The 15,011-nt window shown below is 40.7% G+C and overlaps 1 protein-coding gene across 1 annotated transcript in view; it reads right to left on the minus strand.

Moving 5' to 3' along the window:
- LOC306773886 (gamma-aminobutyric acid receptor subunit gamma-3-like) overlaps positions 1-15,011 on the minus strand; it is a gene marked incomplete at its 3' end in the record, with an annotated part of 162,414 nt that overhangs the window by 15,205 nt on the left and 132,198 nt on the right. The window contains exon 8 of the mRNA XM_079263830.1: positions 12,767-12,919. Within this exon, the coding sequence (XP_079119956.1) occupies positions 12,767-12,919 (153 nt within the window). The remainder of the gene's footprint in view (positions 1-12,766; positions 12,920-15,011) is intronic.

Below are 15,011 nucleotides of genomic sequence, written 5' to 3' on the forward strand. Positions count from 1 at the left end.
ATATATATATATATATATATATATATATATATATATTAAAAAATGTAATGCATACATTGGATTATATTTAATAAATATAAAGCTCATCATATTTAAGAGAAGTTAAAAATAAAGAATTGTCATAAAATATTTTACAAAAAAATGAAACAATATATAATATTTTACATTTATGATGAACATAATATAAAATATATGTAAATGTCAGTCTGCAACTGAGGCAAAATTAACTTTTTCTCATGAAATTTCAGCTGCATAATATTTTGTAAAAGGAGTTAATCAAATTTAAATATCTCGATAATGTTTGTACTAAAATAAAGAGACACTGTGGAGAGTTCAGTATATTTAGACTGTTTTACTTGTCTGACCAACTGGTAATCAGACTGAGCTGCTAGTGGCCCCCCAGCTAAAACAGCGCTGCTGTCGGTGGTTCTGGGTGCGTCAGCATGGGCCACAGCCCCAGAACCAGCAGAAAGGACTGGAGAACTATCAAACAGAGCGATCCTCGCGATGAGAATAAATGTTCGGACAAGTCAAATGGAAATGATTCAGTGGGAATAGTTCAGATGGAAAAGAAAAGTGTGTTTCATGTGCAGAAGTCCAGCCTGCAGATTTCCCACTGCATCGACAGCTGGGGGGGGGGGGGGCTGACATGCTGCGCGAAAGAGCTCTGTTTGTTTATAGTAATTATGCTGATGTTTTTAGATTAATGTGCCAGTGATTGAGGTTAAAATGCAACCAGTGGCAACTTCAATTTAATCTGATTAAATGTGTTTCCACACACTCTTTAGAGGCCATGACTTTGAGCCACAATCCCATGTAATCAGTCAAATGGCCCTCCAGCAGTCCCGTCTGACAAGAGACACTCTGGACTAAACAGGCTGAAGAGAGTAATTTGTTTACTCAGTCATGTGTAATTTAATGCTCAGATGGACACAACGCTAGCTTCAGTTTTGGCTTTGAATGGATGATACACACTTCCTTTTGCTTTGAGACGTTTCAGCACGGCCGTATAACCTTTAAGCACATTTTATTTGAAGTTACTATCAGGAATTTGTCTCTCTGGGAACAGAGCATGCCATTCAGTTTCCCCGTCTCAGTTTGAAGGACTGATGTCTGTGAAACCATCTATCTGGAACTTACTGGCCTCTTGGCAGAGCCCCCATGTGGCCCATTGTCAGCTTTTATATCCGCACACACACATCACTGTTGACAAGCGTTTGTAGGAATGATAGCTCACGCAGTTTTTAAATGTTTTTCAATTTCATTTTTTACCCTGACACACCCATTTCACAAAAAATAAGCTTTTATTTCTTGTGAATGGCTGCTTCTCCCTGGGAAACAATTTTCAAGACGAACCAGAGCTTGGCTTGTTTTTAAAGGACCTTTTTCGTGGGTAGATAATGAAACAGGGTGTGGGGAAGGGATGGGGCCTCTCTCAGAAAACCACCACAAGCAGCTGCTTTGGGAAAAACCAAAAGAGAGAAATGTTGGGGCAGTGGTGACAAATTCTCAGTGGCTGTATAAATTATGAGTCATTTCCAATGGGAGCAAAGCAGGAAATGGTATGACACTGACAGAGTCACAGTGTCTGTTGAGGGAATGGGCTCTGATGGATGGACGGGACAACAAAACACTGGGTACAAGGGGGTTGTGTCCTGTTGACAGCCAGTGCTGGTTTCTTTTAGCCATGTCCATAATAAAACCCCTGAATGGCTGAACACATGTTCTGTCAATTACACCGTATCCCTTCCTCAACACAGTCTCAGACCATGTCTACACGTAGCTCGGTTTTTGGAAAACCAAATATCTTGCCACTCTGGCTTGTAAAAATGAGTCCACACAAACTCATTTTTCAAAAATAAATCCGTCCCCACATATCTGTGTTGTTATGCACATTTATAAGCTTATCGAACCTTTAGGTGGTGGTATCTTCTCTTTATACATCCAGTCAGAATGACCTTCTGTCTCCGCAAAACATGCAACATGCCTCTAACGGGATGTGGTTAAATTGTGGAAAATAACTGTCAATCTCGTCCGTCTCCTTTGGTTCGTCCATGTGAAGCGATACTGATGGCAGTGTAAAAACAAACACAAAGCACCTGGACAACAGATAACGCAACGCAGTTTTGAGAACGTCTATGCTGTTGAAAACGAAGATCACACATGTCATGGCGGTTTTTTTTTTTTACGCAGACAGTGATATTTCAAAACCTAAACTCCGGTTTTATATGTCCAGTTGCAGATGTGCAAACAGAGTATTCACACATCTTCACCTTGGTTGGAGGTTTTTGCTTTTTAAAAGAATAATTTTTGATTGCATGAATCTGCATTTTTGTGTCGATGACGAGCCAAATCAGAAGAAAATATCTGTTTTTTGAGATACCTTGCTACATGTGGACAAGGCCTTAAACACTTGAAAATATTACAAAGAGGACAACTCTGGTTACAGCAGGTTTTCTGCGTCTGCAGTTCTTTCTGTTTGGAGAAAAGAGGTCATAGTTGCTGCTGTGTGTGCACTCTTCACAGTGGCAGGGGGTTTTCTCCTCATATCTGTGTATTTTCCTCCTATATGAAAATACAGGAAAATAAAACTAGGGAGAAAACGTCAGAAAACAGGGAGAAATACGGTACTTTCCAGGCCAAAAGGGGATACTTGACAGCTATGGTTATGTGAGAGTAAACTAGTTCTGGCAAGTGAAACATAGATCATTTAATCATTTCTGCACTGTGAGGGATTGCCACAAAATTTGCAAGCAGAGAAGTTCACTTTGGACACGTTTACGTGGCCCAATGTCCACACAGCACTGACTCTTTGGAACTGAATAAACTCCATATTACAGCCTCCATCCATGGCAGTTCAAAAGATCCAAATGGGTCTTATTTAAGGGTATAAAATAAACATATGGAGATTTGTTTATTTCACTGGAGGACCTGCTGAGTCAGCATAAATTATGCAGCTTCTTAGTTTAGTATTTCTTCCAAGACTTTTTTTTTTAAATGGATAAAAATCTGTATTTTCAGCAGAAAGATATTTTCCATCATTATCAGAACCTTGAATGTGAGCAGTTTCTACAACCATCAGTTCAGTTCCAGAGACTCAAAAACGTACGTCATGCTAGTAAGTTGTAGCCTCAAGCTGCTAGCTTCAAGCTGAGATGAGGAGTTCTGCAATGCTCACTTCCTCCAAACTCCCTAGTTTTTCCTCTTTCCTCCTCACACTTGTCTTTATTAGTCACAATGGTGGCCTGAGGCACTTTCTCAGATTTTGCACAGCTTCCTGTGAAGTGACAAAAAGCCTTTCTTTGTGCAACGTAGGACAGTGCAAGACCTGAAAATACCTGATTTCTCATCTAAGACATGTTGCCATTGAGACTATCCTTTGTGATTCTGACATGTAGGCTTTACTTCCTAATGGTATTATCAAAGACTGTCTTTAAATCTGATAATCAACCCGTTTGGTTGCCATTTCTCATCTCATGGATTGTTATTCTCCTCCCTTCCTGGGCCTTTGGCATTTTAGATGACATGGGAATTCTGGTTTTCTCCTCAGTATGCAGACCACCGGTTTCATCCTTTTTTACTTGATGGCTTCTTTCATTTTATGGACTCATAACGTGATAAAAATTGAAGATCTATCTAATTAAAGACTTTTTGCTGCACTGAATCCAGCAGGTTAATCTTTATCGAAATCCAAATGGAGTATCTGTTTCCTGTTTATCATTTGTCTCAATGCTATTTACCTGTATGCACAACACAATGTGTAATCTGATGTACATTTGATTTTTTAAAAATATTTGGTAGTAGGGCTTTATGGAAGAACAACATTTAAAGGACACAGGAGACTGAGCCTCTATATGTAACACGCATGTTCTTACACAGCTGAGGGATCATCTGTAAATTCCAAAGGTCATGCTTTCTAAAATGTTGCCAAATATAGATCTTTGTGTGACCGCTGTGGGGGGTTTTCTGCCTTGTGCACATGCTGTAGCTCCATGTAAGAAATATAATTTTCGGAATCTGTATTACTGTGAAAAAGTCTGGCATTATGCTCATTTCTTTAAATGTCAAGAAAAAATTGGTGCAACAAGTCAGTGAAATATGCAAATCTAAATGGAATTACAGTATGAAAGGTGAAAGAAGATTGTTTATGAAATGGGACTGTTCAGGTTGCAGCTACAGGTATATGTATGTTTTAGTTACATTTACTCCAATCAGTCTAAACCTGCTAAAACAAGCTTTCTTTAATAAAATCTTAAGGAATTGTTCTCTAGGCTTTTTGAATGACTTTCCACAACTCTTGTCATTTGTTATACTGAAGCTTTTTTTCTTTTCAATTTTAATGGGTTCAATTTCTGATTAATCATGGTTTAGGGGTCTGTGTAGCTCAGGATGCTTTATTGTTGTTAGCCCCAGTTAGGGCTGCAATAGGTTCTGTGTATGCAAACGTGCATGTTCCGCAGTGCATTTACTTGCTGCATCAGGTTGCAGACAAAAAGCTCAATACTGGAGGTTGCCACTAGGGGGCAGTTTGCAGCACTGTAGCTCTAAAACGGTGAAAAAGTCAATCTGCAGGTCACATTTAAGCATTTAAACTGTTTCTGACTGTTGGGGTACGACTGTTTGGTGTGCAATGGAGAGGAAAAATCTGCTGCCGGGAGTCCCCAACAAGGTTCAAGAGACATTCTTTAACATTATCTGCCATTGTGATTACTTCTGACCTTATGTTAAAGTCAGTAATGCAACTCGGGCTCATGACGCATCAAATCAAGTCAACAAAAGGAGCCTTACGCTCCTAGCGTGCTAAACGTATGCAAGGAACACATGGGAGCCATGATGCACGTATGGTAGTGATGTGTCATTCACTAACATGCTGAATGTTTTGAAGGGGGCAGGGCTTTTTTTTTTTTGATGGTCACAATTTATGTGTCTGACTTTTTAAAGTTAAAACTGAGCATCAGAATGAGGAATAAAAGGGATGGAAGTGACTTTGAAAGTGACATGGTTACTGGTCTGAGTACTTACTGGGATTTTCACACAAAACTACCGCTAGGGTTACAGAGAAGGTCTTAAGAAGAGAAAATAGCCAGTTGTCTGGATGAAATTGTCTCGTTGCTCATAGAATGGACAGAGTAGTTGGAGATGATAGAAAGGCAACCAGAAGTCAAATAACTGCTGGTTCAAACCAAGGTGTGTAGAATAGCATCTCTTATAAAACATCCAAGCTTGAAGCAAATGGTTTACAGCAGCAGAAGACCACACCAGGTGCCACTACTGTCAGCTAAGAACAGGAAATTGAGGCTACAATTCACACACTCACCAAAGCTGGACAAGAGAAGATGGCAAAATGTTTCCTTGTCTGAGTCTCTATTTCTGCTCCTCATTCAGATGGTAGGATCAAAATTTTGCAGGAAACTTGAAAGCATGGACCCATCCTTCCTTGGATCAGTGGTTCAGGCTGCAGCAGCTGGTGGTGAAATATTTTCTAGGCCCACTTTGGGCCCCTTAAGCGTCATTTTCACCAACCTAAACAGGATGGGGCACATTTCTTTTGTATTTTCACATTCAAAAACTAGAAAACGTACCCTAATAACTAAACAAAACCACCCTTTTTTTGGATCCTTGCCTTTGGGTACCAATCTAACCAATGCAACCCAAAAAGGGTGGAGCTTGACACACTGCATTTCTTTGGTTGGTTGAAAAAACAGTCACATACCAATGTGACCTGGCATGAAAAAACAAAGCAGGAATGGTTCCTTTTTTGTTTTTTAGAGCTACTGATCTTTTAACAAGACACATTGTATTCTCCTAATAATCTGCCATAAGCTAAGTAGAAAACCACAAAATCCGCCTCCATTTTTTCTGAGTCGTGTTTAAGGAAGGTGTCACCCTGCGATGACACCATTCTATTATGTGACTGAGACGTCTATTACAATTCAGTAGAAACTCAGCCTCTCTGGTAAGGTTATGGTTGGCTGGAGGGAAACATTAACTGTCCTAGCCTGCACCTTTTGGTGGGAAGGGGGCCTTAGTACCAATGTAGCACGGTTTAACCACCACAGCCTACCTGACATGAAGACCACAATATGGCATATTTTGATGGATACTTCCAGCAGGGTAATGCACCATGTTACTAAGCTAAAATCACCTGCCGCACTGAATATGACAATGTACTTCAATGGCCTCCACTGTCACCAGTTCTCAATCGATTAGAGAAGCTTTGGGATGTTCATCATGGATGTGCAGCAACTGTGTGATGCTTCATGTCAGTATTGAGCGAAAAGACCTAAAAAATGCTCCCAACACCTTGTTGCATATATTGAAAGTTCTGCAGGAATAAGGGGGTCAGGCTTGGCATTGGTTACGGGTGAGTGTACAACCCACCAGTCTCATAAGACATACATGACAAAAACTACTTTCTCTGGACTCATTTATAAACACTGATGTAAAACTTCAAATGTATAAAGTTCATAAAATGAGCACATAATAACTGATGATTGTTGTTGTAGGTTTTGAGGACATGATATTCCAGAGTGGCAGTGGTGAACTCATTTGACTCTGTGATTTTCTGCATTAGCCTGGATAATGAGGATATTGTGGTGATGGATGCTACTTGCAGTATCTATTAATTCCAATGCTATTCCAGTGCTGCACTCTGTTTTACTCTCTAAAGCCCTACATGCACCAAATCTGCCTGGAGGTGGCTTTATTTCCCATCAACAACAGTCTCTGCCAGGGATCTATCTGAGCTGCAGAGATTGAGGTCTAATAGGAATCAAGCAGAGCTCGGTTTTCTTACATCTACCCTGCTGTTGTCCAAACATCCTGCTGCTGAAGTAGTATTGAGAGAGTGACAGCTCTTTAGAAATGCCCCCTTGAACATGTTAGCAGCTTATCAGGGCATGTTACCTTCAGCGGTTGGGTTAGGGTTTCAGGAGCAAAGGCATCACCTGGCTATTCCTCAGACTTCAACCTTGTTGATACACTTCCGTTGTTCTGACATTTCTTCTCGCCGCTGTGAGCCACAGGCCTTTACTTTGCTTTCCACCTTTGTTTCTTTGTCCCTACTTTTTCTCGCCTTGCATCTCCTCTCCCCTTTATGCCTTGGGATAAGGTCTCAGGACAATCAACGGGGGCGGTGTGCGAGAGCGGAAAGGCGGAAAGTTTCGTGGATGTTTATTAGGACAGGGGCCGCTCGCTTGTGTTGTAAGATGAGGATTGCAAGCTTTTAACTGCCTTCGGTCACGTATCACACCACCCACGTTACTGTAAGCATCAACAACAACTGGCTATCTTCTACAACAGTCTGGTAAACAGATTAATACAGTGATGGAGAGACAGACTGGCAAACATATGGGGTGAAGAGTGTGATTCACAGTGAAAGCTGGAGGAAAAAAATCAACATTTTTCTTCCTCTAATTAAAAGAAAACAGGCATTATGTCAGGCTACATTTTATGTCAATACTCTTCTGGTAGCTTTAAAAAAATTGTTAAAACACAGAGCAGTTTTTCAGGATGTTACTAGCACTCTCACAACCTCACTCTGAAAATAAACCTCTGTGTTGTTGCTTCTTTCTTGATGTAATCTGCTTCTTGCTGTTTTTGATGTTCACCTGTCATCACGTCTGCCTTCATCAGGCTGCGAGCTGAAAGCAAGGCAGACCAAACGCATGCCGAACACAATCTCTTATTATAATCAGCTTTAACAGTACAAGAGGAAGGGCTCCTTTGGCCTGCCGCAGTAATAACCCTTACTTATTATTGAATTCAATACAACATGAGGCAGCTTGATTGCTCAGCTGTGAAGGTTTTCTTCTGATTTTGATAACGAATAGTGATGGACAGAACTCCAATATAAGTTCTTTATTACTGCAGAGATGTTCTAGATGACCCTCGGTGATACTGGCTGACTGGCAGGCTGATGAAGGGCAGGAAGGACTCTCTGGAATTAAAGTACCCCAGCGTCTCGTCGCTGGTAACAGCTGAGATAAAGGTGGCTGAAGGTCGGAGGTGAGTTGGTTTGAGTTGAGCTTGAGGCTCAAGTGAGAAAATTTGGGTGGTGGAGGTTAATGACTAAGAGTCTAACATCCATCAACAACTATTAACCCTGGGGCAAAGAGTAACACACTGAAGCAGTTAGCGCTGAGACCCAATGGTGTGTCTGAAGTGTGTAGGAGGGGGGGTTATGGGGTTCCTGGGATAATTGCATGTAAAAAGTAGGTAAATAAGGTACCTTGTTAATGGGTCCGTTAAGCTGGTATAAGATATATTTAAATTCTTCTGTTGGATCGAAAAGAATACCAACTTAGGATTCTTATTGTCGTACAACCACCTCAGAACCTTCACAAACCGAAACCAAATATATTTTCCTCAAATCCTTAACCCTTTTTGAAAGCCTTGGGTTTTCGCAAAATGTAGCAACAATATAAAAATATTTTTTGTATGTTTACTGTTTCATATGTGCTTGCAGTTCAAAATGTATCCACCAGGGGGCAGAAGACAAGGATCAGATTGTGTACTACAGGGTTTTGTGTGAAGTTTTGACCATTGTTAGGACTGTCTATACTGGTTTCAAGAGTGTGTCCAACTGTATGATGGCTGACCTGTTTGATGTCTTCAGATAGCCGCAGCCACACTTTGTGCAACAGTCTGGTTCCAGGTTAAGCTAGCATGGTCTGCCTGGTTGTCTTTCAGGTTTTTAGTGTTAAAAAAAAATTGAAATTTGTGAAAACTGTGTCGCCTCTTTTCCAGCAACCTCTAATGAAACTAGACCAACTCTCTAAACCAGGGATCCTTAATTCCTAGTCCTTGAGGACTAATGTCCTGCAGGTTTTCCAACCGTCCCAGCTGCAACACACCTGATTCAAATCAATGTGTATTTAGCAGACATATGCAGAGCTAGTCTGAGTCTCAGGGGACACTGGAAAACCTGCAGGACTCTGGGCCTTGAGGACCAGGATTGAATATCACTTCTCTAAACCACAGGTGTCAAACTCCAGTCCTCAAGGGCCAGTATGCTGCAGATTTTGTTGTCTCCACGCTCCAACACACCTGATCAAAATGAATAAATGGGTTGAAAAGAAGCTGTTGGATTATTTTGATTCAGGTGTGTTGGTTCAATAAAAAAGGGCAAAAACCTGCCGGATACCGGCCCTCGAGAACTGGAGTATGACACCCATGCACAGGAAATATCTAGTAACTCCAAGAGCGGGTTTGCATTTAAACAGGCTTAACGCGGATCATGACTGAATTCTTCATCAAGTAGTATACGGAAAACCTCGGTGAACCAACTCAGCAAACACTTATTCCAGTTTCAAACTGGACTGACAGGTAATATTGTTAATGGCTGCTACATGATGGTTCCAGAGACCAAGAATAAATGAATTCCCATCGAAAAGTGGTCAAATATCATGTTCAGCAAACTCCTAAAGACCAAAACAACCGCTAAATCCAACAGCATATTGAGCTCCAAATTAAATGCGACCAATAATTACGTTTTAACTTCCAACTGATTGTGAATGAAAGTACTGATCACAGATTATGCTTGTAAGAAAGTATAATAGAAAATTAAGATTCAATCTTGGTGAGATGAAATTATGAAGCAAGTGATGAAATAAAAAGGTCATGAAGTCCATCAAAACTTACCTCGAACTCCATCCCAAACCACTTTGATCAGCATCATCGTCCACAGGAAAGAAAACAAACTAATGGTAGGCATGCAGTGGAGAGGAAAATAATTCAAAAGAGTTGTTAACTCTTGCAGAAAAAAACACAAAATGGGGAACATGCAGCACTAATGGGACAATAACTGACTGAGAGATTAATGCACATTGAAACTGAGAAGAAGTATGTTTGTAGGTGAATTGCCCGTATGCCATGCACACTTCTAACGTCGAGGTGTGTGCAGCTCTACCCGCAACATGAAGGCTTTTCTGAATGTTGACAGCACCAAGTTATGGTATTAATTTTTCCTCCAATTGAAAAAGAAATCACTACATTTGCTTTCACAGTGACTGAAATGATCAAAAAATATATGAAGAAATAAATCTTCTCTTAAATGGAAGTATTGGAACAAAGTGCAGATCCCATGGTGGGCTCAGTGTGGCTCAGTGAGGCCATAACCTCATCATGCTCATCATACAGCAACAATTTGGCCCTCATTTCTCCATATTTGCAACGTACCAGTTTATTTCTTGTAATCTTTTAAATGGATAGTCCTTCAGACTCCCTACAGGTCTTTTTTTAAAGCCATTGGCTGCTTTTCACCATTTCTGTCTTTCAGTCATTTAAGACTGAAGTCTGAATGATGAACACTGAACTGAAGGAGATTATCGGTGTAATTCACAGCTTGGCAAGGAAATGGGCACTCTGATACTAGCAACCTGTCACAAAAACATCATTTGTTCCCTTTTTTGAGTTATGTCTATGAAACGTTCAGATAAAATAGTATTTTTGCACCAAGTAGGTGATGCTTTAAGAGCTGTTGGCTGAAAACTTGCCATATCTCAGCATGCTGTGAAGTGTGGTTAAGAGTGAGAAAAACTGGGCAAAAGAAGTGTCAAGAATAAAAAGCTTTTAGTTGCTCCATCTTCAGTTGGCAGAAGCAGTTTTGCATAAAAGTACCATTTTATTAGTATGTATCTTGTATAAACCTCTAGATAGTGTCAGATAGTGTCCATTTTCAGAATGAAAATGACACCAAATATTAATATCAATTAAGTAAAAGCCGGTTTGAGTATGAAAATGCAACATAAGTCATCGACAGGCCTCCCAAGAGCCCAAACATTAACATAACTGAAGTAGTGTGGGATCATTTAGACAGAAAAACAGAACAAAACGCAGCCAACAACCAGAGAAAAGCTTTAGCTAGCCCTTCAAGAGGCCTGCAGAACTTTTCCTGAGAACTACATTCATATCTGAGAGACTTTATTATAGAATGAAGTTGTTTAGACTTTAACTTTCCAGCTTGTTAGAGATGTACACACCCAGCTTTCCGGGCAAATTGTAAAGAAATGAGGAATCAAATGTTCACAAGTCTTGTGTCTTGAAGCTCAAATCAAAGTCCTTTGGTTGTAATGAGTAAACTAAGTTATTACATCCAAAGAATTATTTAAAATCCATCCTTTCTTATCTAACAGTGTTTTGCCTGTTCTGATTATTCGCTTAAACCAGGGGTAGGCAACTCCGGTCCTCGAGTGCCACAGTCCTGCAAATGTTAGGAGTTTCCTGGCTGCAACACACCTGGCACACATAAGACCTAATTAGCAGACTTGTGCAGAGCTTGACATCAAACTCAGCACAAGTCTGCTAATTAGCCATTGATTTGAATCAGGTGTGTTGCAGCAGGGAAACTCCTAACATTTGCAGGACTGTGGCACTCAAGGACCGGAGTTGCCCACCCCTGGCTTAAACCGTGCCTCTCTGTATTATTTCTTTGCTTTACGCAATTCTGACAGCCTGAAGATAAACATGGAGATTCAGATGAGTAAATATGAGTGTATATAATATTTGAATATATACAAAAATCCATCTAGTTGACTGGTTTCAGTTAAATGTTGTACTGGGTGGGTTGTTGCAAAGCTAGTCTGCGTAAACTCTGTTTCTGTAACTGTCTAACACATAACTGCACTAACAAGTGAACATCTACACGAGTGGTTCTCAACCTCTATGACCCCCCCCCCCCCCCCCCCCCCCCCCCCCCCCCCACCGCCCAACAACATACACAGACTAGCTTGCGGTCTGACAAAAGGGAGTGGGAGTGAAATTTTTTTAATCTCAAAATTTGGCAAATTTGGGGGCGTGTCCTTTTGATTGACAGGTACCCGATCTCCTGCTTCAATTAAGAACGTAAAACAAACACGATTTTTTTAGCCTGTGAACAACGTGACTTAGCTTTAGCTCGCTTACCTCCGTTAGCTGGTTTGCTCTTAGAGCGAACTCCAAGCTGCCTGTAGCTATGTCAATCATCCACCATGACGCTCACAGCCCCCCTCTCAGCTCCACCTCTTTGGCCATATTTGTATTTTCTGGATGAGACAACGCGCATGCCTCTGCCAAAATGACCATGGTAGGAACAGCCCACCAAGCTTCAATTCAGCTCTTCAGAAAGCTATGGGTGATGTCATGGAGGCTCCGTCCATCTTTTTTATATACAGTCTATGGTTCAACCAAACGCACTGTTTTGCTTTTGTTACTTTCTTTTACTTTTTTAGTTTTAGCATGCGCCCAATAATGCAGAGCACCTTATGTATGACTTAAACACAGAAATAGACTCCATAATTGAGGCTGCGCAAATATGGTATTAAATCATCCTGTGACCGTCCTTGAAATGTGAGGCTTGAAAACTGTCAGAATCACAATTAAAAAGGAGGCTGAAGTTGGTTTTGGTGGATTTGTTTCAAAGCCGCGACAAGAAAACTAGCATGTCTCAAAGAACTTCTCTGCGATGTATCAGTTTTTCTGCTGTGTTATGAGTAATAACTTCACCTGCTAATACAGGTTAACAGATTAACACATCAATTCAGATTTATATTTAAATTTTTTGGGGAAATTTCAGGATGTTTATATTTTCTAAAAGGATAAATCATTAAATGTAAAATATGTAATGTTCCGTCTGAAGAAAGCATTAAAAATGAAAGATTGCTCACGCATTTTAAACTGTAAGGTGACCCTAAAGTCTTTGAGGGTTGAGACTAAGGTTTATATGAGACTTAAGTCCAGATCTTTGTGAGGGAAGACCTGAGCTTCACTGTACTTGGCAGCTGCATACCTAGGGCCGTCCTCGCAGGCGTGGCATCACTTTTGATCCAAAACGAAACCCAAGAGAGGACCACAGTCAGGATGCAGGGAATGTATGTCTGAATAGTGAAGTAGCCCATCCTTCTGCTGAGGTCGAAGTAAACCGTCATCAAGATGTAGTCACCTGTTGAGAGACGGAGAGAAAATGCAGGTGTGACTGTAGCTCAGGTTGTAGAGCGGATATCTTTCAGTGGAGACTTGACAGTTGAAGGATCCTTGGGCAAGATATTAAACCTCACATTTCCCCACAATTCTGAATCACTTTGGTTAAAAGCACTTATTAATTGAATGTGATATAATACAGCTCCACTTTAGACCATTTTGGTGAGTGATGGCTGCTCAAAGATCATTACAAGCTGGAGAAAGACCTGACATCTTGAGTCTGTGGTGAGAAGATTAAATGCACTGTAACCTGTCAAAGCAGTGAAAATGGTCATGTACGACATCAGAAAGGAGTTTAGCTGCCTCTCTGCTGGTTCGGAATTGGATATAATTCCTCATAATCTGCATCACATAGAATGGCAGGCAGACGAAGTGGAAAAGACAAGAACAGGAGGAAGATGCAGAAGCTTCAGGGGAGGAAAAAATACTTGAATATGATTAACAAGAGTGAAGGACGGTACGGTAAGTGTACCTTATTCTGCTGAAGTTTTAATGATCCCAGAACAGCAGGAGCCTTTGTTTGCAGGTGCTAAGTGACATAAGCAGGGAGATACTAAGGCACATTTTGGCCAAAAAAAAACTTCTGCGAAGCTCCGTAGATCTGAAAAGCAGGACTAAAACAATGCTTTATGTCCGTCTGGTGCCTCTAATCACTGAAAGCAAGCAGAGAAACACTATTTTTAACTTCCAACTGCATCTTACCCTTTACTTAGGCAATGCTTTGCCTTTTAAAATTCTCCAAGTTGACGTTTTACAGACAAAAATAAAGTTTGCCTTTAAATCCAAAGGCTGCACCTCCAAACAATGCAGCAGAACAGGTTGTGGTTAATTTCCTGCCATCACAACACAGCAGACCCAACATGCAGTCAGCATTTTTCCTGTTTAACCTAAATAAAGCTGTCTCATTAGATTTTATGTTCCCATTATGTCGGAGATGAGCTTCTGCAACAGCAGCCCGAAGGCTTGTTAGAACTGTAGCCACGGAGGTAAATACAATAACACTTCATTGTAAATTGAATTATTTCTCAATTTCCAGCCAGCACGCCGGTCACACCCGCTCTCATTTGTAAACAGAATGCTTAATTTGACAGTTAATGCATGCATCAAGTTATTCTTGCAGCTATAATATTAATAAATATCTTGTAACATGGATGGAGGGAGAGGACAATGTTTTCCCGTTTGCAGGATTAATTGCAGCCGCATCAGGATGACTTCTCTGTTCAAAAAGGAGATTGCAGCGGGCAATCCTTCAGTTTACATGTTGATAGGATGCTCCTCTGTTTACACACTACTGCAGAGCACTTATTAGTCCAAGTTGCTCGCTACACACTTGTCAAGCAAGCGTGCCATGGCATACGGTCGGCTCGTCCTGCTGCGAGGGAAAACAGATTCATTAATGAGCTTCCGGCAAGCTGGAAAGTTATCGCGCCTGTTTGCAGCTCGTGTATGAGCGCATCTCTTTTCTGCTGTTAGTGTCATTTTTATAAACTAAAACATCACAGTGAAAAGCTTTCTATTTTATTAGTGAGGAATATTTCCTTTAAAAAGTGTCTTTTTGCGAAATTGTTCATTGTCAAAATACTCCACTTGCTGTTGTCTAGTTTGAGCAGCCATAGTCTTTTCGTAGTTTGTGCATACGTATCGTGCTTGCTAGTAACTTTCAAAGTCTGTCAGAGAGATGAATGGGAAAATGCAATGCAATTAAACGCAGATTGTTGTATAAAATTCCCATGAAACAGTGTGCACTGAAGCAGATTTGAAGAAGCTGGAAAAAAGAGAATTAGGGATTGCTGAAGTTTATTCTAACTTTACCAAAAAACCTCTAAAAAAATCTCTAAAACGAGCCCGCTCTACCTTCAAGGCTTTCAATCAAGCCATCAAACAGGCCTCAGCGGGGATGTCAGAGACTTATAGCTCTCTCTGTATGTAGCCCTGATGTTTTCTGAGATCAGCTGTTGCAATCTGCCAGGTGAAAAGGGTGTGTGTGGGCGGAGGTATACACATAAAGCCCACAAATGAATCGGTAATGACTGGACTCTTGAAACAAAACCAAA

The sequence above is a fragment of the Telmatherina bonti genome, assembly GCF_933228915.1.
Source record: "Telmatherina bonti genome assembly, chromosome: 24".
Classification (NCBI taxonomy): domain Eukaryota; kingdom Metazoa; phylum Chordata; class Actinopteri; order Atheriniformes; family Telmatherinidae; genus Telmatherina; species Telmatherina bonti.